The sequence below is a fragment of the Neophocaena asiaeorientalis genome, unplaced genomic scaffold (assembly GCF_003031525.2).
Source record: "Neophocaena asiaeorientalis asiaeorientalis breed wild unplaced genomic scaffold, Neophocaena_asiaeorientalis_V1.1 scaffold676, whole genome shotgun sequence".
In the NCBI taxonomy this organism is placed as follows: domain Eukaryota; kingdom Metazoa; phylum Chordata; class Mammalia; order Artiodactyla; family Phocoenidae; genus Neophocaena; species Neophocaena asiaeorientalis.
The window spans coordinates 470,386-494,730 of record NW_020173914.1 but is presented as its reverse complement, the minus strand read 5'-3'; the positions used below and the strand labels follow the sequence as shown (position 1 = coordinate 494,730).

The 24,345-nt window shown below is 36.8% G+C and overlaps 1 protein-coding gene across 2 annotated transcripts in view; it reads right to left on the bottom strand.

Moving 5' to 3' along the window:
* Positions 1–24,345, bottom strand: part of TET2 (tet methylcytosine dioxygenase 2) — a 130,669-nt gene that overhangs the window by 37,353 nt on the left and 68,971 nt on the right. For both annotated transcript variants that reach the window (XM_024751888.1, XM_024751889.1), the window contains exon 3: positions 756–4,216. In XM_024751888.1, the coding sequence (XP_024607656.1) occupies positions 756–4,170 (3,415 nt within the window). In that variant the 5' untranslated portion in view covers positions 4,171–4,216. The remainder of the gene's footprint in view (positions 1–755; positions 4,217–24,345) is intronic.

Genomic DNA, 24,345 nt, shown 5'->3' with positions numbered 1-24,345 from the left:
TATATATATATATATATATATATAAAACTGCTTTAATCAGCAAAATGTTTCCCTATTCCAACAGACCTATCATGCATCTTGAATTTTAACAAAAAGATGCTTGTTTAAAAAAAAGAAAGGGAAATAGCATATTTTCTATCAAAAAGATGAAACTTTTAAAGAGAAAATATCAAATATAGATCACACAATGTTTCAAATGCATACACGGAGAAAGGGCAACTTTATGAATATTCAGAACTTTGGCATTAAAATTTCCCCTAAGTCACCAAGACAGAAGATGATAATGTCCCCTTATCTATTATAAAAGTTAATCTTGTAAAACTACTAATACATTCAATCTTGAATTAAAAAATATTAGAAGCTCCTACATTCGTTTGCATAGGGCAGTTATTTTCTCATTTTAACAAGGTGTTTTTACTGCCTGGCTATCTCTCCAGGAGATATACAAAGAGTTAACTAGATTGATTAGGCTAAAACAGATACCTTTATGTTTTAAACGGTTTGAAGGGAGGGACAAATGAGCATGCACGATTTTGTAATTTTTTTGAAAAACTGAATGTAAGTGAAGTTCTCTCTTGCACAGCACAAGCGTCTGTAATTTAAAGACAAGAAATGTAAGCTTCAGGTTTTTATGAGCCTTCCCATATTGCTGCCAGACTCAAAGTTTTTAAAAAGAAAGAAAAATCCCATATCTGAAGATAAATTTGCTAATTCTGGATAAACACCATGTGTCTCAGTACATTTCTGGCACTTACCTACACATCTGCATGATGGGAAATCATACTGAGTCTTGACAGGTGTATCCAATAAATTTTTTATAGGAGTATCTAGTAATTTGGAAGGTGACTCTAAAAAATTATTGAGAACAGAACCAGCTGTTCTTTTGGTTGGTGTCTTTTCTGAGGAAGGCATTGCTTGCTGCTCTAAAGCTGGGGTGTGGCTATCAAGTTCTGCAGCAGTGGTTTGTCTAGTTAAAACTGTGACTGGCCCTGACATTTCAACTTTTATTTGCTTCTGTGATTTTAGAGTAAGAGCCTTATGGTCAAATAATGATTTGACCTGAAATTGCTTCAGATGCTGCTCCATGGTCTCAAGGATGCTCCGCTGCTGCATGTTATCACAGCTCGGAGGTGGAATCTCTTGCTTGGGTATCTTTTTCCACATTGTGTTTTCTGGCTGTGCTGACATGAGGCGCATACAGGCGTGGGGCTTGGATCCCGGTTCGACTTTAATTGGCCTTTGCATCTGACTATGGCAAGACTCGGCTTGGAGCTGTTGTGTTTGCTGCTGTTCTTGCTTCTGCAAAAGGTGCCACCTTAGAGCAGCATGCTTTTGGATGTCCTTCTGGGGCAGGGTCTGAATGTGACTTCCTGCCTGATTGGGCAAAGGGAACGCATTTGCTTGGTTTTGCATCAGGTACCTTTGCTGAGCGAGCTGTGCAGCTTGTTGACTAGACATATCTTGGTTTCTATTTTTATATCCCTGTAGAACTGAAGCTTGTTGAGGCTTCTGTTCTAGTTCTTGAAAGCACCTGTGAAGAACATCTTGCTTTGGGGTCACATTATTTGGAAAATATTGCATGTGATGTGAGTTTGGGATCTTGTTTCCTGCAAAGAGTTCAGAATTTACAGTCTGTTCTTTATTTTCTGGAACTACGTGTATATTGTTTGAACAAGAAATCTGCACTTTGCTTGCATTTGACTTCAAGATCTGACCATAGGGGGAATTTATACTATTCATATTCTGTACTTGCTCCAGTCCCACTTGGGGATTATGAGTCTGGAACTCACTTGATTTTGAATGTTGATCTTCACCACGAAAGCATTCTTCTACTTTAATCTGGCTAAAGAATGATCCTTCTCTTTGCTGATCATTGTTGCCTTGGGGATGAGAAAAGGTCTGGGGCATCTGTTCCTTATTCTTTATCTGTAGTTTTTGCTGCTGTTGCTGGTTTTGAGAGAGATGTGAAGTCTGGGATGGTTGTGTTTGTGCTGCCTGCTTATGAGGCTTATGTTGTGAAAGGTGTGAGTTTGAGAATGGGTCAGTCTCGGAAGCCTGTTGATGTTGATTCAAGTGCCGTTTCAATGTTGGGGGCATGAGTTTCTCAGTTTGGGGATCTGGTCTTTGTTGGAAATGACACCTCAGGGCACAGACTGACTGTCTGTGAGCTTCGGGTGAAGGGTCCGTTTTGGAGAAGTGCACCTGGAGTGAGGGTTTTTGGAACTGGAGATGCTGGTCCACTGTACCTTGAGACTGCCCTTGATTCATCTCAGCTTGGTACCTTGGTGGTCTCTGCTCCGGTTGCATTATTTTCTGGGTATAAGCTTGCCCTGGGAGCCCCCCAGGCACGTTGGAATTTCCAGTGTATTGTCTGGAGGTCATTTGATGGGAGGGGTTGGACTGATACTGAAGAATTGACCGCAGGGTTGCCTCATTACATTTCAGATGGGATTCTGCTTGATGACAGTGAGGGGCCTTCAATTCAATCCATCCTGGTTTCAGATAGGGCTGTGTTGGGAGCACAGGGTCTCTTGTCTGTTCCTTGTCTTGACTCTTGAAGATCTCTTGCTCTTTGTGTCCCATCAACTGCTGGCAGTGGTCCTGTGCATCTACACTGCTACCAAGAATTGGTGGGTTATGTTTGAGACGTTCTGATAGTTGTCTTGTTTTCTCAGAACACAATGGAACCATCATTGTCCCTGGAGTCCGTATGTCATTCTTGTTAACACAATAATTCTGAGGCCTTTCTGGAAGCATCGGAGAGGGGTTGGATACTTGTGTAGAGGGAGTTGGACTCTGGGATGGTGGTGCCTCGTGGTGACCCTCTATTTTCACTTCCCTTAAAAGAGCTGTGTTACTTTGGTTGGGGTAGTGATGGTGTTCTTCCAAAACTCCATCATTCAGAGTGCTTTTTCCTTCAGAAGGAAGCTGAGGAACCTGCGGAAGAGGCGGAGGGGGAGAAAGAAGCAATTGTGATGGTGGTGGTGTGGTAGTGGCAGAAAAGGAATCCTTAGTGAACACTGAGCTTTGCTTGAAGTAAGCACCATTCATTTCATTTTGCTTTAAATACCGTTCAGAGCTGCCACCAGGAACCTGCAAATTGCTGCTGGAACCTGAACAGAATTCTTCACCAGATACTAGCTTTGTGGTTCCTTGGATGTTATTGTTTTCTGCCGGAGACGGGCATATCTCAAAAACTGACTTTCGTTGCTCTGGTTTCTGAAAGGGACAGGCCCCTAGCACTGCAGCTGGTATACTGGCACTATCAGCACCACAGGCCTCAGTCACCACTGCAGCTGGCTCTGGAGGCAGCTCAGAGTTCGAGGTCTGTGGGAAATTGATCTGCCCTGAGGTATGCGATGGGTGAGTGATCTCACAGGACAACTCATTAGTAGCCTGACTGTTAATGGCATGTATGTGAGATGTGGTTTTCTGCACCGCAATGGAAACACAATCTGGATAATATTGAGACAGCGTCTTTTCCAGGAGTTCACCATGTGTGTTTTCCATGGAAGAGGCAGAAACTGTAGCACCATTAGGCATTAGCACTGCCTTATTTTTAAGAAGTAATACAATGTTCTTGTTGTGGTAGTTAGCATTTTTCCCCTCCTGTTGGTTCAGAATCTGAAGCTCTGGATTTTCAGATCCACTGCAGTTATGTGATGAAAAAACAGTGAAATCTTTAACTTCATTTCCTTGGGCTGCAGAGCTAACAGATTCTCTCTTATCACTCATATCGGAGACATTGGGTTGACTGCTGCCTTTGCCTGGATTTCTTTCTTGGCTTTCCCCGAAGTTCTTTCTTTCTCCATTGGCCTTTTGGTCTTGTTTCAGTTTCTTGTTCTGATGGAGCCCAGAGAGAGAAGGTTCACTAACTGTGCGCTTTATCCCTCCATTTTGCAAACATCTGGAATACCCTCTACTTTCTTGTATAAAGTCTGGACTCACGCGACTATTCTGACTTCCTTTCATGTGGGGTATTCCATAATGACTCTTGAAAGACTGCCACTTGGTGTCTCCATTTACTTCTGGATAAGGTCTCTTGGTTAATGGGCTTCCATTCTGGAGCTTTATAGCCAGAGGTTCTGTCTGGCAAATGGGAGAAGAAGATGGTATCAGGAATGGACTCAGTCTGTTGCCCTCAACATGGTTCGTTCTATCCTGTTCCATCAGGCTTGCTTCGGGGCCATCCACAATGCTGCCCTCTGAATGAATTCTAAAGCGTATGGAAACAAAAATTAAAGTACATTAATATATATCTAACACTAACAGTACACCTTAGAGAAGGATTGTGGCACTAATAATACTGGAATTCCTAGACATAGCAAACTGTGATACTCATTTTCATGTCTCGGAGTGACAGCCAAGAGCTACTCAGGAAAGGATTATTCTTGTCTTACCAGCAACTCTGAAATATTTATGGTCACAATAAACAAAGATCAAAATCAACAGCTAATGTGGGAAGTTAATACTGTATTAGTAAATAGTATCAACTTCCTTCCCAAATAATTCTTTTTGTCAAAATGCTAAAAACAACAGAGAAAGATGACCTCCTTTCTTTCTTCTCTAGCACCTTACATATCCAATCATTTGCTAAGTTCTATCAATTCCATTTCCTATGTATTCGTTGAATCATCTTCACTGCCACTAGGTAGCCAGATCTACATTATCTTGCTTCATTATCTACCGTAATAGCTTTTTAAAGATTTCTCCTGAGCCCAGCCTGTCCTCTCCCCAGTCCTTCAAGGATCCTTCAAACTGTTATCAAAGGGAATGTTCTAAAAAGCAAATCTGATGTCATACCCTTCTTAACACACTTTATTGACTCCATATTGCCTGCATTAGTAGTTCTCAAACTGTTTACCCAGACACACCTGGAAGATAAGGCACAGTCTCTGCAGTGTTGACATTCCAGGGGAAGGGGTAGGGGTGAAAGTGTAGTTTATAAAATGCCTTTTCTAAGTGATTCTATATTTTCCTCTACAAGATCTGGCTGCCTACTTCTTTTGAGAATTCCTGCCTAATATAAATGGTTTTTCATATGCAGGTTTCTATTTTTCTGTCCTCCTACTTGCTCCCACAGATTATACTCCAACTATATAACAACAGCTTATAAATACCCAAACATTGCAAGCTGTTTCAGACCTCCATGCTGTTGTTTTATCTGCCTAGACTGCATTCCTAGTCCTCTTATTGTGCCCTGTGACTCCTGTGTCTGGTTACAACTGTCTCAGATCACCTCTCCTAGAATTTTTTCCTTGATTTTCCAAAAGAATTACTCACTCCCAGTTTTATCCTGCTTTTTGATCTTGTATATGGTCTACTGCGGAACATATCACATTCAACTGTATTTTGTTTACTTTCTCTTACTGGACTGTGAATTCCTTAAAAATATCCTACTCTATTTATCTTTGTGCTTAGAGTGAGCATCCAATCAGTTTCACTAGATTGATATAAATTTGCTCATCTTGTGATCATTTCTTTATTCAGTCATTCATTCAAACTTTTTGAGATCAATACTGATGGAGATTTCAAAGTCCAAAATGATAGGGAAAGCAGGAAGAAATGGGCACCAGAAAAGCAAAAATAATCCATTATATAAAGTGAATGCTGCCCCATTCATTATAGAGTCATGCTTTATTTTCCCACAGTTTTTCTCATTAAATTTATTTTAAGGCTATAAGTAGGAAAAAAAAATCAAGACTATTTTCCCTTTGGGCTATAAAAAAGCTCTATTAAAATAGCCATTGCTTACTAACCAAGACAAATGAAACAGAGGAAGAAACAAACACTGGGAAGCAACACTAAAGTTATCACTTGCAAAGAATAAGATTGTATACTGGCCAACCAAGAGAATCAACTGAAAAACTGTTACAGACGACAGTAAAGTAGCTAGAAAAAAAAGTCAACAGCCTTGGTACCTAAAAGCAACAACCAGTCAGCAGCTATGGTGGAATAAAAAACTGTAATAGAAAAAATATTTTTAAAATACTAAGAACAAACTTAAAAAGAAATGTGAAAGACCTATCTGAATAAAACGTTAAAACAATACTGAGGGATACCCAAACACAAAAACAAAACAAGTAGAAAAATATGATATGTTCTTGTATAGTTGTCAAATTAATCTATTCATTTAATGTATTTTCATAAAAATACTAAAAGAATGGGTTGAGTTATTAAGAAGCTGACTCTAAAGTTCATGTGGAAAAATAAACAAATTGGATAACCAGGAATAATCTGAAAGAGAATCATAATGGGGCTCGGGCAGGGTAGGAGCCAAATGGAAAGATATTAAAAAGCAACAAAAGCTCTACTGTACTTAAAACAGCTCATACTTGCACATAAATAGATAATAGAGTGTTTATAAGACCAATGGAATAGAATAGAATGTCCAGAAATAGATTCAAACACACATAGAAATATAGTATGAGGTAATGATGGCATTTCAAATAAATATATTAGAACAATGGAATAGTTTTCTGAAAAAATGATACAGTTGGATCGGCCCCTTACATCTTGTACCAAAATGTATTCTAGATGGATTTAAATTCTGAATATGGAAAACAAAACCCTAAAAAAGTTAAAAACAGCCTGAGAAAACTTAAAAAAAATAATCGAATGACTGGACAAGTTCTTTGTGACACAAAATCTAGAAGCCATAAAAGATGAGGAAGTTCAATAAACTTTGTGCATGTAAAAATAAACCCACAGCAAAGTTAAAAGTTACATAATACTTAATATATAGGACTCATACACATTGACAGGGAAAAGACCAACCATCGAACAGGAAAAAATGAGCAAAGGACATGGACAGTTCACAGAAAATGAAATGCAAGTGGCTTTTAAATATTTTTAAAATGTCCATCAGAACTTATAAAAAGAAATGCAAATTAAGACTGCAACAAGATAGTTTTTTTTCAAATTGGCAACGAACAAAAACTTTAATAATACACTACGTTGGCAAGCATATGGGGAAACAGACATGTTGTCACGTAGTTCTCAGGAGCCAAAACTAATATGAATACCATACAGGAGGATTTAGCAATATCTACAGAATTTCGTAGAAACTTCCTTTGATCCTTCAGTTTTAAACTCTCATCTAACAGATATGCACATATTTGTTAAACCATGTATGCACAGTGTTTTGCACTAGCAAAGTTTGGAAACAACCTATGTTTTCAGATGAAGTATTTCCAAGTAATTAAATGAAATAAAGAAAGCTGCAGAACAGTATGTATAAGAATGCCACAACCTGTACCTTTACAAAAATAAAAATAAAATCAGCTCTGGGAGAATATACAACAGACTGGTTATAACACTTTGCCTCCAGGAAAAGGAATGGGGAGGCTGGAGAATAGTACTGAGAGGGAGATCGTTTTTAACTGTGTCATTTTGGAACTCTTAGGCATGTATATTAATAAATAACACTTAAATCAAAAGGTCATAATTCCTAATGACAAATAAAAATAACAGAACAAAGTGATATCTTTATTTCTGCTAGACCTACTTCCTTTCAAATGTTAAGAGATGGGCTAGATGTGCATAGTCACTAGTCACAAATGGCCATTGAGCCTTTGAAACGTGGTTAGTCCAAATTGAGATGTTCTGTAAGTATATATACACACTGGATTTCAAAGACCTTAGTGTGGACCAAAAAACATAAAATAACTCAATTTTAAAAAATATTTATTACATGCTGAAACTGTGCTATATTGGATATAATAAGTAAAAAATATATCATTACATTTCATGTGTTTCTTTTTACTTGTTTTAATGTGAATACTGGAAAATTTTAAATGCGGTATGTGGCTTATGTTGTATTTCTATTGGGTAGCTCTGGGCTAAACCAATACTCTTAATTATCAATAACCTTTTATAAAAAAACCTTTAGTTTCCAGAATCATGAAAATTGATTTGTAGTCTTTGATGTACGGAGCTTCTCCAAAATCAGGGGCATTACCACTTTTGAAAAATTAAGAAGCATAAGAAAGCGGCCAAGATGGTGAAATAGAAGGACCCTAACATCACCTCCTCTTAAGAGCACACCAAAATCACAACAATCTGCAGAAAAACCATCCTTGAAAAAGACTGAAACCCACCAGAAAAGATCCTCTATAGCTGAAGACATAAAGACGGGGCCACAAAGAGACTGGTAGGAGAGGCGAACTCCCAATGTAATAAAATCCCATACCCCCCAAGGTGAATGACCCCAAACTGGAGAATAATTATATTACAGAGGTTCTCCCACAGGAGTGAGAGTTCTGAGCTCCCCACCCTTGGCATCCAGCACGGGGAAGAAGAGCCCCCCCAGAGCACTAATGTAATAAAATCCCATACCCCCCAAGGTGAATGACCCCAAACTGGAGAATAATTATATTACAGAGGTTCTCCCACAGGAGTGAGAGTTCTGAGCTCCCCACCCTGGGCGTCCAGCACGGGGAAGAAGAGCCCCCCAGAGCATTTGGTTTTGAAGGCCAGCAGGGCTTGATTGCAGGAGCTCCCCAGGATTGGGGGAAATAGAGGCTTCACTCTTAAAGGGTTCACACAAAATCTCATGCACACCGGGACCCAGGCCAAAAGCAGCAATTTGATAGGGGCCTGGGACAGACCTATCTGCTGGTCTCGGAGGGACTCCTGGGGGACTGGTGGTGGATAGAGAGGGGGGAATTCATCTGCATGAGCTCTCCCAGAGACTGACATTTTGGCACCAAGACCTGGCCCCACTCAGTAGCCTGCAGGCTCCAGTGCTGGGACGGCTCAGGCCAAACAACTAACTGGGTGGGGACACAGCCCCACCCATCAGCAGACAGGCCAGCTAAAGACTTCCTCCTCCCACAGCCTAGAAAATGGGGGAAAATATTTGCAAAGGATGCAACAAGGGTTTAATTTTCAAAATGTACAAACGGCTCATATAGCTTAATAATAATAAAAAAAAAAATCCCAAGCAACCCAGTAAAAAAATGGGCAGAAGACCTAAATAGACATTTCTCCAAAGAGGATAGACAAATGGTCAATAGGTACATGATAAAATGCTCAACACTGCTAATTATTAGAGAAATGCAAATCAAAACTACAATGAAGTTTCACCTCACACAGGTCAGAATGGCCATCATCAAAATGTCTACAAATAATAAATGCTAGAGGGGGCGTGGAGAAAAGGGAACCCTCCTACACTGTTAGTGGGAATGTAAATTGGTATAGCCGCTATGGAGAACAGTATGGAGGCTCCTTAAAAAACTACAAATAGAATTACCATATGATTCAGCAATCCCACTACTGGGCATATACCCAGAGAAAACTCTAATTAGAAAAGACACGTGCACCCCAATGTTACTAATTGGCCATCATCAAAATGTCTACAAATAATAAATGCTAGAGGGGGCGTGGAGAAAAGGGAACCCTCCTACACTGTTAGTGGGAATGTAAATTGGTATAGCCGCTATGGAGAACAGTATGGAGGCTCCTTAAAAAACTAAAAATAGAATTACCATATGATTCAGCAATCCCACTACTGGGCATATACCCTGAGAAAACCATAATTCAAAAAGACACATGAACCCCAATGTTACTAGCAGTACTATTTACAATAGCCAAGACATGGAAATGTCCGTCGACAGATGAATGGATAAAGAAGATGTGGTACATACATACAATGGAATACTACTCAGGCATTAAAAAAGAATGAAATAATGTCAGCAACATGGATGGGACCTACAGATTATCATATACTAAGTGAAGTAAGTCAGACAGAGAAAGACAAATATCATATGGTGTTACTTATATGTGGAATCTTAAAAAATGATACAAATAAACTTATTTACAAAATAGAAATAGGCTCACAAACTTATGGCTACCAAAGGGAATAGCAGGGGGGTGGGGGTGGAAGGGTGAGGTAGGGGAGATTGGGATGTACACACTGCTATATATAAAATAGGTAAACAAGGACCTAACGTGTAGTACGAGGAACTAGACTCACTATCCTAGAATAACCTATAGTGGAAAAGCATCTGAAAAATAATATATATGTGTGTGTGTGTGTGTGTGTGTGTGTGTGTGTATAACTTAATCACTTTGCTGTACACTTGACACTAACACAACATTGTAAAATAACTATACTTCAACTAAAAAAATTAAGTAAGAAGCATAGACATAAGCTTAGATAATTCTTCACAGACTAGGTCAATTAGCTTTCTAAACACTACAGCAAAAAATGCTTCCCTTTGGCAACTGTAAAACTGATTTACACATATACCAAACAAAATGTATTTACATGTACATTATGTTGTTATATATCATATAAAAACTTGTAGTCTCTGTATACAATATATAGTCCTACTTAATTTTTTAGATAAAAATATTTATATAAAAAGTATTTAACACATTACTCTCTATTACGATCCATACCACATAATTTGGACATTCTTCAAAGTGTCAAGGGCAGAATTACAATGGATGGAGTTTGCAAATCTTTTATGAGCATAATAATAGATTCTAAGAAGAATGAAGGTGACAATTTTTTTCAATATGGAGTTTTAAACACAACAGCCATTTTTAAACACTAACTCTATTATTAGAACTATTCTGTCCATGACAGCAATTCCTTTACTGAATACAACCATCAGATGTAAAAAGTTAAATGGTTAACTTTTTCAGGGAGGACAGGAAAATTGTATATTATTTTTCCATTTTTGGATGAGGATAACTTGTTATTTGAGGATTATTTGTTATTGGTCTATGAATCTAATTCAGAATATTTAAACCAATAAAGTGCCATTTTAGAGGGAGAAAAAAAAATATTTTCTTTGACTTCTGACTTCTTTCTGTGGCCAAACCACACTTTTTGTGTATACACCCCAGAATATTACACAATCCAGTAACCTTCTTGCAACAGCACTCTTATAATCACCTAGTGCCTTTATACTGATATTGGAAGCATTATTTATTTTTAATGAAAAAAGAAAGAAATGAGACCTGTTCATTTTGATCACTGTAGAAATACTGAAAAAGCTTTCATGCTATAATTTTTACAGGGCATACAAATATACAAAGTTTTTTCAAGCTTATAAAAGTCAGTAACATATATAAAACAAATCTTCCAAGATAATTTTTTGTAGATATCTACCTGCTAATCTGTGAAAATAGAGTTAACAGGTTATTTTTACAAATTGAGGGGAATAGGGAAACTTTTTCCATAGTTTAACTTTTTTTTTGAATGAATGAATGTAAATTTTTGCTATAGAGATATTTTTGTGTGGCATTCCTTTTGCTCCTCAGAGACTAAGAACAGAAATAGTTTCTATTCATTCAGATCTGCTCTTTTACATGACTGATATGAGAAATATTCTGAATTCTCATAATTGATTTGAGATTCAAATGAAATATCCTTCATTTTTTCCTACACTCAAGAACATATAATTAATATGATGTATAGTACTGATCAGGATACTATTTCATTGTGAAACTGAATGTTCAATTTTTTTTTATTGGAGTATAATTACTTTAGAATGTTGTGTTGGTTTCTGCTGTACCACAAAGTGATTCAGCTATATGTATACATATATCCCCTCCCTCTTGGACCTCCCTCCCCCCAGTCCCATCCATCTAGGTTATCACAGAGCACTGAGATGAGCTCCCTGTGCTACACAGCAGATTCCCACTAGCTACCTATTTTACACATGGTAGGGTATGTCAATCTTAATCTCCCAATTCGTCCTACCCTCCCCTTACCCTCCATGTCCACATGTCAGTTCTCTATGTCTGCGTCTCTATTCCTGCTTTGCAAACAGGTTCATCTGTAGCATTTTTCTAGATTCCACATATATGCACTGATGTACGATATTTGTTTTTCTCTTTCTGACTTACTTCGCTCTGCATGACAGACTCTAGGTCCATCCACATCTCTACAAATGACCCAATTTCCTTCCTTTTTATGGCTGAGTAATATTGCATTGTATATATGTACCATACCTTCTTTATCCATTCATCTGTCGTTGGACATTTAGGTTGTTTTCAACCTGGCTACTGTAAATAGTGCTGCAATGAACATTGTGGTACATGTGTCATTTTGAATTATGGTTTTCTCAGGGTATATGCCCAGTAGTGGGATTGCTGGGTCATATGGTAATTCTATTTTTAGTGTTTTAAGGAACCTCCATACTGTTAACGGTATTCAAATGTTTTTAAAGTAATGCCAGCTCTTGGAGGTTTGGATATGGTAATTTATACCAAATAAAATTGTAATATAGTTAATGCCAAATAAATTTATGTCTATAAAAATCAAGAGAGAGAATTTTCATTTTAGAACAAGACTCAATTTTTACAGTAGGGACAGTGACTCACCTACAAGGACATTGGCCAGTCAAAACTAAGGCACTAATATTTTCTTAAAACTGTTATGAAGTTTATATGCAAGGGCATAGGCAGGAGAGCCTTTGGTCAACCTGGAAAGGATGATTGATTAAACTTACCCAGTGATGTTTTTCATGGTGTCAACACTTGATGTTATAGCATTTAGTTACAGTTTCAAAATGAACAGTGAGCTTTTAACATATTCCTTAAGAGATGTTCTTACAGATGATGGCTGATTTCAAGCTCTCAACCGCCAGCTCACAAAATTCCTGAAAACTTCACAATCTGTTCTTGCAAACTGTTAAGAGCTGGTTCTAGGTACACTACTGTTAGGGCTACCAAAATATTAACAAATCATATTTCTTTCTTTTCTTCTTTTTTGGAAATAGAATGAAAGTTCCCCAGGAACAAATACATGCCATATTATTTGGGTAGTCTTCCTTGTTTCCAGAATAGTAGTGGACAAAGCGCTCTTGCCCACAGAACTACTGAACAGCATTTAAAACTTTTGGGAGGCTAAGAAATTTAAAAATTACTTATTCAAAATGAGTGATAAATGTGAAGTTCATGGTTTAACAATGTACAAAACATTTCAGAGCATAAGAAAGAATCTAGTTTTACTCTCTCATTTTACAGATGTAAAAACTGAGCAATTTGCTCAAGTTAGGCATCAAAATAATTGCTCCCACAGGATCTAGACTGGCAGCTCCACAGAAGCTCTTCCTGCCACATAATATTAAGAAAAATGCATAATTCAAGGAGTAGGTTTTATTTTGTTAATAAATTCACACTTTGCCAACATTTTAGTTTTTTTCAGGCTTAGGATAAAAAAATAAAGTATTCTTTTTACATATCTGTAGGACTGTAATTATTAGCATGATTAAAGGCATTGTGCATGTATTTCATCAAGGTATTGTTTCTTTGTGTGAATTGGAATAGAACAAAAAAGAAGATGTAAACGTTTAGTACATGGAATTTGAAGTTGCCACAGAGTTATTCTGATCCCGTCCTTGCTACCTTTCTAGATTACCTTTTTAATTGACGCTGGAATGCTGATGATTTTTCTCTAAAATATCCGAGCACAATTTATAAATTTTCCCTAGTAATGTCATTGAGAGAACTGGAGCTCAACTTGCATTAGTTCATTTGTGTATTCAGTCTAGCATCAGCTGAATCCCCACTCAGTGCAAGTGCTTTGGGGTGGAGCAAAGACAAAGAGGCACAGGTTCTGCACTGCCCCAGACTGTGGTTACGGTGACACATTGTGACTGTTCAAGTGCCACAGGAGTACAGGAGAGGGGATAAGCACTCCCAGCTGTCAGGGTCTGCATGACATCAACCCAAATTTCTCTCATGAAATTTAACTTCATTTCCCTCTTACCGTAATAAGAGAGAAATACGTGTCCCACTAAGTTTTAAAAGAATGACAATGAATGTTCGCCAAACATATCTATCAACATCAGTGAGGCAGAAGAACTAGTGTCCCAAGTAGAATGCATATATATCAGTAGTTACCAGGTACAGAGGAGACTATGTAAAAAACTCAATGCGTTTTTAAAAAAACTAGTAATGTTCAATAAATGACTTATGGAAACTTTTCTGGCTATTGAATCCTTAATTTAGGAAAAGACATGGCATATATTCATCTGCTTTAACTGCTCTGTTATCTTCCCTAATCAAAATGTAATAAGTAACTCATTACTTAAATTGTATACACACACACATACATGCACAGTTTTTGATTATGTGGTAAAGCATGAAGTTTCTTTCTAGGTTTACCAAAAAGGCTTAAACTTAAACTTTAAGAATGTGACTTAAACTTTAAGAATGGACTAAATATAACACTCAAATTCTAAAACCAGCTTTGGCATTTTGTCAAAGCCTAAAGAGGCAGTTTTAGAAATTATTTACCTAAATGACAGGTGTTAATTAAATCACAGTTCAAAATGTCATAATTTAGATCTTACTAGTCATATTATTTATGTTTCTCCCTTTATTCTAACAGTCTAATATACCCCATGAAGTATGGCCTTCTAAGGAACCAAAAAGAGTAGTTTTGTCTGCTATAAATACCACCAATTTTTTTTTTCTGGAAATTCTAACGGTCAAATTATAACCAGGCAATAGAAATGTGCAAGAATATGTTATGGTCACTCTATGATTTCAGCTAATGCTCCAGAATAATTTTTCATAAGCTATTAGGGAGAGGGAGAGAGAGAAATATATTGAGAGAGAGCTTGAGAACTTTAAGTAAAAATGCCAAGTATGTCAACCTGCATCCTCAGTGTCAGAGGTACACGTTTATGAAGTCTGTTTATCTCAGTTGAAAATACTAGCCTTTTGACTAGTAGCTAACATTTTGGTTTCTTAAGACCAAAACAGGTTTTAGCCACAGCAGTTTTTCTTTGGTATTTGATTTTGTTCCTTCTCCCGCCTCTCTGACAATAATTTATTATGAATTCAAGTCACATCGGCAGCATCTGTGAAACAATTACTGCATCTAGGACTGACTCTGCAGTCTAATCCATCATAATTATGACAAGCCTCTTTGAAGATGCTATGATGCATGACTTAAAAATAGCACATTAGTGTGCAAATGGATCAGCATCTCATTTCACCACTATGCATTTAGGGTTATAATTTAGCTCAGCACCATTTGACTCCTTTTGAATCACTTGAGAATGGTGGCTGCATCTCTCACCACATAAAGCTGTAGATGATGCTCAGAATTTGTGAAGAGGGCTTTTACTTTTTGGTTTATTGATTTGGTTGGTGGTGCACTAAGAGAAAAAAAATAAACATCATTTAAATCTCATGTCAGCTTTTTCCAAGGAGACACAATAGTCAATTTATAGATCTGTATAGCTGCCCTAAGGCAATAATTTTTTTATAAAAAATCTTTGACTTCATGTTCTAATACTGAAAGTATATAAATTTATAATTTATATTTTAATTTTAAATTTAAATTTTAAAATTTTAAATTATATACTGAAAGTATATAAATATATAAACTCATCACCAGATGAGTCCTGTTTACTGACACATGCACACTGTCGGGGATAAATTCTTAAGACTAGTTACTTGCGAGGACTGTATCTACTAAAGTACATGTGTCTCAACATCAACCTTAGGAGATTACTATATATGTCTCTATCACCTCCATGACAGGCTTTGCCCCTATTATAATTCTGGTGTTAGGAATTAATTAGTTCCTGACATGGAAAACACTGAGTAAAGATGATATATTTGACTACACTTCCTGAGTAGATGGCACTGTTTTCCAAAACTATTATAGATTCTTCCTACCAAAATGGGAGATAATTTGTGTCAACTACACATTTATTTCAAGATATGTGTAGGACAATGGGCCTGTTTTGTCTATTGAATGTCCCTGTGGGTAGTGCTCTAAAATCCCGACAAATTTCAATACTTATCTTCTGCATCTGTCAAGTTCCCTCCACTTAGTTTGACTTTCTTTCTTAATATATAATATTAGTATGGTTAAGTTCCACTCTGGAAGTAAGCAAAGTGTTTTTTATAGGGCATAACTTATGAAGTTAAAAATTATTTAATTTAATATTAACATTAGTTTAATACTAGAGCTATAATTTTTAAGGAAAACAATCTATCCAAAACATATTTTCAACAGCTAACTTTATGTATCCAAACTACATGTTAAGCATGGAACATAATGCATTATGTATGCATTAAATATGGAGAATACAAGGTGAATTAATATTTTTACTGCAAAACTGACTTTTCTATTTCTCATCTTGTAAGAGCTTTCAATTTTATTATTAAGAAATCTCTTAAGATGTACTTATCTTGGAAGAAAAAAAAAACAGTGAACACACAAGCATGTCAAAAATCTCAAAGAAATTCCTGCATTTCCAGAAGTGCATTAATAAGTAGCTACACACACGACAAGCACTTGCTTTGCTCCTGCTGTGTGTTATACATGGTTATAGGAGAGAGACCTTGTCCGGTTTTTCATAATCCTCAATAGAAACTATATAATTCCAATATTTGAAGTTTTAAAATTTGTTTCTTAAAATAACATTATAGACACAATTTAATAACATATAGATTATTTAAGGGAGGAAAGTCAGGAGAAATGTCACTGAAGATTAGAGAAGAGGCATACAGACAGAAGTCTGCATGTAAGATGTGGACAACTGACAGTTTAGAAATAAATCTGCTTACAGTTGGCAACGCTAGTCAACTAGTTTCCCAACTGGTAAGATGGGCATGCTCTTTTGTCAGTTTTCAATTATCCACGTATCTGTTAATCCTGGGATTGTTTCTCGAACTGGGCTTATTCCTGGTCTCTAACTCTCACCAAACTAATATGTGCTGAGGGAAAAGATCATCAAACATAATTATAAATATCATTTGTCACAAGCGTTATTTGTTTCTCATAAGTTATAAAAGTTATTCACATTTTTCAGTTTCAGTCCACTCATAATTAGAATGGTTAATTGTGAGCTGGTTATTCTTACTAGGACACTAGTATACTCTTATTAGAATACACTCTATACAGTGCTTGACATTTTCAATTAAAAAAATGTATTACAGAAACTGTAGTTGTTTGTGTTTGATCCTGCTGATATCCTATCTGAGAATCTGTCCAGTGGACAAGCACACCCCAGCACAAAGAGGCTGTAGGGTGGACTCTCTGTAGGCAAAGCTGAAGTGGGTGTGGTAATAAAAGACACAAAGAGAAGACAGACTTCCTGGTCAGGGAGCAGTGCAGTAAGAGCCCCTGCAGGCCCCGCTGAAGAACCCATGTGTGCCAAGAGAGAGCCAGTACTTTGATGCCTGTCCCAAAGAGGGCATCCAATGGCTAGTCAATGTCAACCACCAAAGCAGCAACATTCAAAATCCTGCACAGCCTTGTTCAGGTGAATAAGGAACCTTAAGCTTTTTTTCATCCTTCCTCCTAGTGGCTGGTGTTTAAAAGAGAGGCGGTAGGGGCAGAGATATTCAGACTGAGACTCTCCAAGTGTTGGAGCCAGAGGTTAAGACTGTGTTGGGGGAAGAAGAAGAGTACTGAATCAGGCTTCACTGGGGACTTTTAAGATGAATAGGGCTGAGTTTCAAAGACAGGAATAAAACTGTTCTAATTACCAGAAAATGCTGTACAAAGTACAGAGTCTAGTCAAGAAGACACCATAGGGAAAGTAGGGCAGGAAGGACAATATCATAGTATGTTTGCGTAAATTACAGGGAAAAATGCTTTCATTTTTATACCCTGGAGTATGACTTTTCCAATAAAATTGTCACATAAATCCAACAAAATAATTTCTAGTAATGTAAAAGAACTTGATGTAATTTCTGACAGGGTTCATAATCATGCAATGCTTTAATATAATGACAGAGGCAGAGGCATAAAAATAAAATGTCGATGTATTCATTCTTTTAGCCAATAAATATTTATTGAACATATCCTATGCCTATGTGCTAGGCACTGTTGTAGCCAAGAGCAGTACACCACTAAGCAAAAGAAACAAACAGCCCTGCCCTCTTGGATTTGATACTCTACTGGGGAGAGAAACAATAAACATAATAAGGAATAAACTGTATGGTACAGTAAGACGATGTTGAGTGCTAGAGGAAAAATAAAGAAATAATAGGGCAGGCGATGGGGGGTCAGGAGTACCAGGGAGGGTCTGCAGGTTGCTGTATTACATACTACAGTCAGGGCAAGTCTCATTGAGACAGTGAGATCTGAACATAGTCTTGGAGCCAAATTATACAAGAAACATCCAATTCACCAAGATGATCTTAACTAATCAATGTGTGAAACTGTATTACTGGATACACTAGCCCATGTCTTGAGCCCTAAAATCAAGAATGGAAAAAGAAACAAAACTACCAAGATGTACAAGATAACTATATTAGAGTCACCTAAGTTGTCACAGCCCCAGGGGACTTTAAAGTATTATTGTGAAACAAATTAATAACACACCTAACATTTACAGAAAAACTTCATACTAGGGATCTTTGCAACACAGGCATTTTGGCATTTGCGCACTGTGTTGTATTCATGAAATCTGCTCCTTCTCAAAGGTGTTTTGTTCCCTAACAGTGCCTCAGAAGGCATGCCATCTGTGTTTCTAAGAAGTTTTATACAACTTTGAACAGCTCCATCCTCATAGCAATCTAGTCCTAATCTGCTACAGTTACTATGACAACCTAGTCATTTGTTTTCTTTCTATTTTGAAACAATCAGTGATTATTTTGGTTCAGTTAACTTGTAGGGGGTTACAAAGTTATACTTGAGGGTAAAATGAATATTCTACAGGGCTTCCCTGGTGGCGCAGTGGTTGCGCAGTGGTTGGGAGTCCGCCTGCCGATGCAGGGGACACGGGTTCATGCCCTGGTCTGGGAGGATCCCACATGCCGCGGAGCGGCTGGGCCCGTGAGCCTTGGTCTCTGAGCCTGCGCGTCCGGAGCCTGTGCTCCGCAACGGGAGAGGCCACAACAGTGAGAGGCCCACGTACCGCAAAAAAAAAAAAAAATTAATAATGGAGATGCTATTAAACCCATTACCCATCAATGGGCTGTCGATTTAAGATACTTCAATAGTCCTAAAGAAAACCGCCAACATTATTTCATAATATAAGTAAAATAATTTTTGTCCATCCAGGAAAAAAAAGTAAAAGAGATTTTCTAGTGGGTAAAGCATTAGGAAAATGAGAAACATCAACTATTTGATGTTATTTTAAAAGATTATATTTTAAAAGATTATATAACCATGTGTTCACCAGAAACATGTTCCCATATGTTAAGAAGGTTACTCTCATCTTCTTTGATCTTCTGTGTTGTTAGAATCTCTGATGAACACTTCATATTGCCCAAAATTATAGTGTACATTTTAACTGGTATCAAAATAGAAATAAAAAGACTATACATTTTTTTCCTCCAAAAGGTTCTTACTTCTGGAAACACAATCTAAGGGATCCAAAAGTAGTATTAAGAATTTTTAATTACTAAATTGGCTGGAGAAGACCTACACATACGAGACCAGCTATTCAGATCTAGTCCTGGATATAGATTTTTGAGCAAGTCACAACCTCTGTGCATCACAATTAAAGAAAAAACAAAAACAAAACCAAAAACAACCTCAATTATAATCTGAGGAAAATGAACACGATTATGTCTAAGATCTTTCTGAGTGCTAAAATGATACGATTCTCTAAAATTGGCAATGATAAATATCTACTGGTGCCTCACTGAAATAAGTCATCACAAAGACTACTCTTTGCCTGGAAAGTATACTTTTCACCTCATTTTACCAATAAGTAAGTAGAAACTAAGAGAGCAAAGAAGCCTGGCATAGCTAATACAGGGCAGATGTAGGTATGAAACACAGACCTGTCAACCTCTGAGCCAAAGTGTGGCTAGATGGGGGTGGTAGTCCAGGGCAGAGAAGCAGGTTTAGCATCCTTATGGTTATATAAGCACTCCATATACTGGGAAGAGAAAGTCTGGATTGGCCAATATGAGTACAGTCACTAGATGAGCAAATTCTTCTACAGGCAATGATGGCTAAGCTTTCTTCACTGAGGTCTAGACAAAAAAATATTCCTTAAACTCTCCAAGTCCAAGAAACACTGGGCACCCTGAATGCAAATATCAATACTTTGGACAACGCACATAAATCATATTTTGATCACTAGAAATGTGAATTTCTGATTATGAACTGAGAAATACATAAATTTGTTTAAACATCAACCTCATGTGCATTTGATTAAGACAAAGCACTTTCCATCAATCTAATCAACTCTGAGAGAAAGATAAAATTGGTTTTCTGGATTTTCAAATTAAGGAGCAGAATCTGGGCAGTGGTGTCCATCCCAAAATGATACCGTCTTCATATCTCTATCAAGTCTCTTTATAAGTGCACTGCTCAATACGCTAGAGATTAGTCTGTACATATAGGTGGAAGAAAACAAATAAATAACCACACTATAGGAACCAGATCACATCATATGTGATATATAAACCACTAGTTCTATTGGCTATTAATATGTATTTTTTTAAAGGGAAAGACCAGGCTGAGAGAGAATAAGTAGGGAAAACTGGGTTACAAATAAATTTCAAACTTTAAAGAAAGCCCTCAAAGCCTTTAATATGATTCTGGGATCCCTAAAAAGGCGATGTGTGTGTATGGCATTTCCCAGACATACCTTGAGTACAGAATCACAGTTTACAGAGTAACCTGCGAAACCAACATCCTATGGAATATCACACACTGGAAAACCCTAATTCAGATATATATGATGATTTTATGCAGTTTTAATATGTACATGGATCTTGAGGCATTGATGAGAACTTGTGGTCTAGCAGAATATCCACAACTTAGGTGTAAAGAGCTCTGAGTCTATCTCTGAAAGCCAGAGACATGCACATTTGCAAGTCTTGCTTTAACTTCAAATTAAATATGTAAAAACTATTTTCCCTGTCTAATTTCTTCCAATAACATTACCATTTTAATACTTAAACTCTTCCTTAGAAAGGGCTCTTGGCTTTAGCTCAAAATCTCTTCTGTCCTGATGAAAATATTCAGAAATGGCTACAAAATCTCAAAACGAAATGTTTTGAAACAGTGACTCAAAACTCTGTAACTAATGGTAACAAATCTTTCTTGGTAATTTTAAGAGTAGCAGTCATTTAATTAATGCCCAAAGTGATTTACATCATATATACATATTTTTAGAGACAAATACTTGGTTTTAAGATTAAATCTTATAAACATAGCCTTTGGGATGTCTGTGTACCCACCTGCCACATCAAGAAAGCCTCTCCTAATTGTCCATCACATAAAAATGTAATGGAAGCATGCAGACTGACATAAAGTAAGTTTTTATGTACTAAGTTTAAATAATGGAAATAAAATCAGATTAGAGATGAGAAACTACAGTAATATAAAGAATCCAATTAAGGGTAATATTGAATAAAATAGGAATAGGAAACTTAGCTTTTCATATTATCTTCTAAACATCAAAAGTGCCAATATGCTCATATATTAAAGAGAAATAGTTCTCCCATCAAAGATTTCTTCAGCCTTGAAATGAACAATTAAACTTTTGATAACATGACCACAAAACTCCTGTTTCTTTCTAAATGCTTCCAAATATGCTGTGCATTACACAGAGTACAGTCTTCAGCACTAGTGTTGAATACAGTATAAAACAACCTTGAAGCATAATTTTAAAAATAAAATAAAGACAAACAGGAAAATTCAAAATCCCGGCAGAAATTTTACTTATATTAAACTATCCTACTTTGCTCTAATACTCAGAAATGGCTAATTTTTTTGTGTGTGAGCTAAATAGACCATTTAATTTATGTCTATAAAGTTAAGAGAAAGGCTACTCTCAGGGTGTAATGTAGCATTGCACTGATGTAAATCTTCATAGGGCATGTGGGAAAGATAAGAAAAAAAATTTTTTTTAAAAAAAGGATTGTAAACTCACCAAATCTAAACATTGAAAAAAACTAAAAATATACTTACACTATGTCTGTATCAAAAATGCTATTTGAATTCAAAATAAGACCTAATTACGTACAAAGTAATTTCCATACAACCAGAGCATTATTTAGGGGATATCACAAATTCATATGTCACACCAAAGGATGAATTAAAGGTTGATTTGGCTAATGATTTGCCCAATAAACGCAGTTATATCTGTTATCATGACTGTAACTAAATCTGCTAAAAGATGAATTAGCTTTTTGTTTGAAAATAATTTCAAATTAATAGATCAGTGAATAATCCAAGTTCATGGCATTTTCATAGAACAAAAATAGAATTTTCTAGAGAAAAAATCTAATAGAAAATATCATACATTTTCTGTCTTAACTTGTATCAAATTGTCATGTTTATACTTCAATTATATTTGAATATGGTATATGCAATATAAATCTGAAGCAATGTATATTTAAAATGTCACCAACCCTCTAAAAGTTGTAGCTTTTCCTTGGTCCCTTTCCATCTTTCAGTGGGCATAAGCACTCTGACTTTGTCATCTTATAAACATGGTACCATAAGATAAGTCTACCAGTTAAAATACACACTGAATTAGGATGAAGAAAAAGAACTTCTCAGATTAATTTATAAAGGTTACAGAATTGTAGTAACCAGAATTACCAACACTTCTGTGAGAATTATAGAGAAATAAACAAATTTGAAATATCCATTTGTTTTAGTCTTTGGTTTTAAAAATATTGATTTCCACTCTACTTGTCCTCTTTCATCTCCCCCAGAAACTCTAACCAAACTCCAAGTCCACTAATTCTTATATTCAAAGTGTGGAAATGTTTTACACAGTCTTCTAAACCCATGGTTAGCAATAAGATCATAAAATACTCTGAAGCAAAATTAATTTTATTTGAGGGGAGAACAATGAGTAGAAAGAAACAATGGTTAGTCTCCTAATGGGAAAATTACTTTAGTCACATATGCAGAAAACAGAACTCTGAATTGTCAGACTTCTCTATTCAGAGGTATTGACTTATAGTTAAAATGTTCCTCAGGCCACCCATTTATGGCGTTGCATAAAAATTCTACACCGTTCTGCTCAAAGAGGTTATGGGTTAGAATCCCAGAACTGAGTTGTCACTCTGGTCCCCTTTCAGTTTCTTACAATTCAAGGCAAACTCTTTCCCATGTTTAAATGTTCTCTTTGTGGCAAGAGGCAGCATGAAGAGATGGTGAAATCACTGCAGCCAAGAAAAAAAGAAAACTGGCTGATCTCATCTTAACTGCCGTTAATGCTTTGAGATGATGCTTAAAATGGCATTATTGAAGCAATGCTGGGAAAACGTTGTATTCCTGTTTCTTCATTCAGAATACTTTCAAAACTCTAAATCTTTCCTCAGAACCCACTCTGGCATTTCCACCTTTGGAAGAGTGCCACAGAGCTACCAATCAAAGATTTTAAGTACCTCCAAGCTAATTTAAGCTTTAAATAATTGAAATTAAAATGTGCTGCATAAGAATTCAGTCTTTTTGGTAATAAGTATAAGTCAAGAGTCACAAAGTTTAAAAAGCTCTTTCATTAATTTTCTTTTTTTTTTTTTTGCGGTACGCGGGCCTCTCACTGTTGTGGCCTCTCCCGTTGCGGAGCACAGGCTCCGGACGCGCAAGCTCAGCGGCCATGGCTCACGGGCCCAGCCGCTCCGCGGTATGTGGGATCTTCCTGGGCCGGCGCACGAACCCGTGTCCCCTAGCATCGGCAGGTGGACTCTCAACCACTGTGCCACCAGGGAAGCCCTCATTAATTTTCTTGAACATATATTTCATGATCTGGCAAGTGACCACAAGATGTTACTATAGAGAGGAACTGAAATAACCTATTCTTTTCAGTTTAAATGCTACTTACTTGAAGAATATTAGACTTTATTAAAAGGTCTCATGTGGCATTTTCTGTAAAAGTAAGCATTATATCTGTATTACTATACATGACAAACTTTTACGGTATACTTTTTGACACATACTTTCAAATTTGTAGTTCAACTCACCATTTACTGAGCCTGTAAGCTGAGTATATGCTAGGTGCCATGAGAAACAAAATGATTGGTGACAGTGTTCTCAGGGAGCTTATACCTAATTTAGAGGTGGATCATAGAGTTATAAGAAGATACATGCAGGAATTCCTCAGCAGTCCAATGGTTAGGACTTGGCACTTTCACTGCCAGGGGCCTGGGTTCAATCCCTCGTCAGGGAACTAAGATCCTGCAAGCCACATGGCATGGCCAAAAAATAAATAAATAAAAAAGAAGATAAATGTCATCAGGTTCATATGAACATGGAACTATGGAACACACATCAAAATGGAGATGATTTTCATAGAGGCCCTAAAGAATTTTTAGGATTTCTTCAGTTGCAGTGAAAGAAGCATATCCTAGGTGGAGTGAAATGCTTAAGAAAATTTCTAGAAAGAAGACTTGAAACAGAGGTCTTAAAATAACAAGAGATCTATTTGGTCA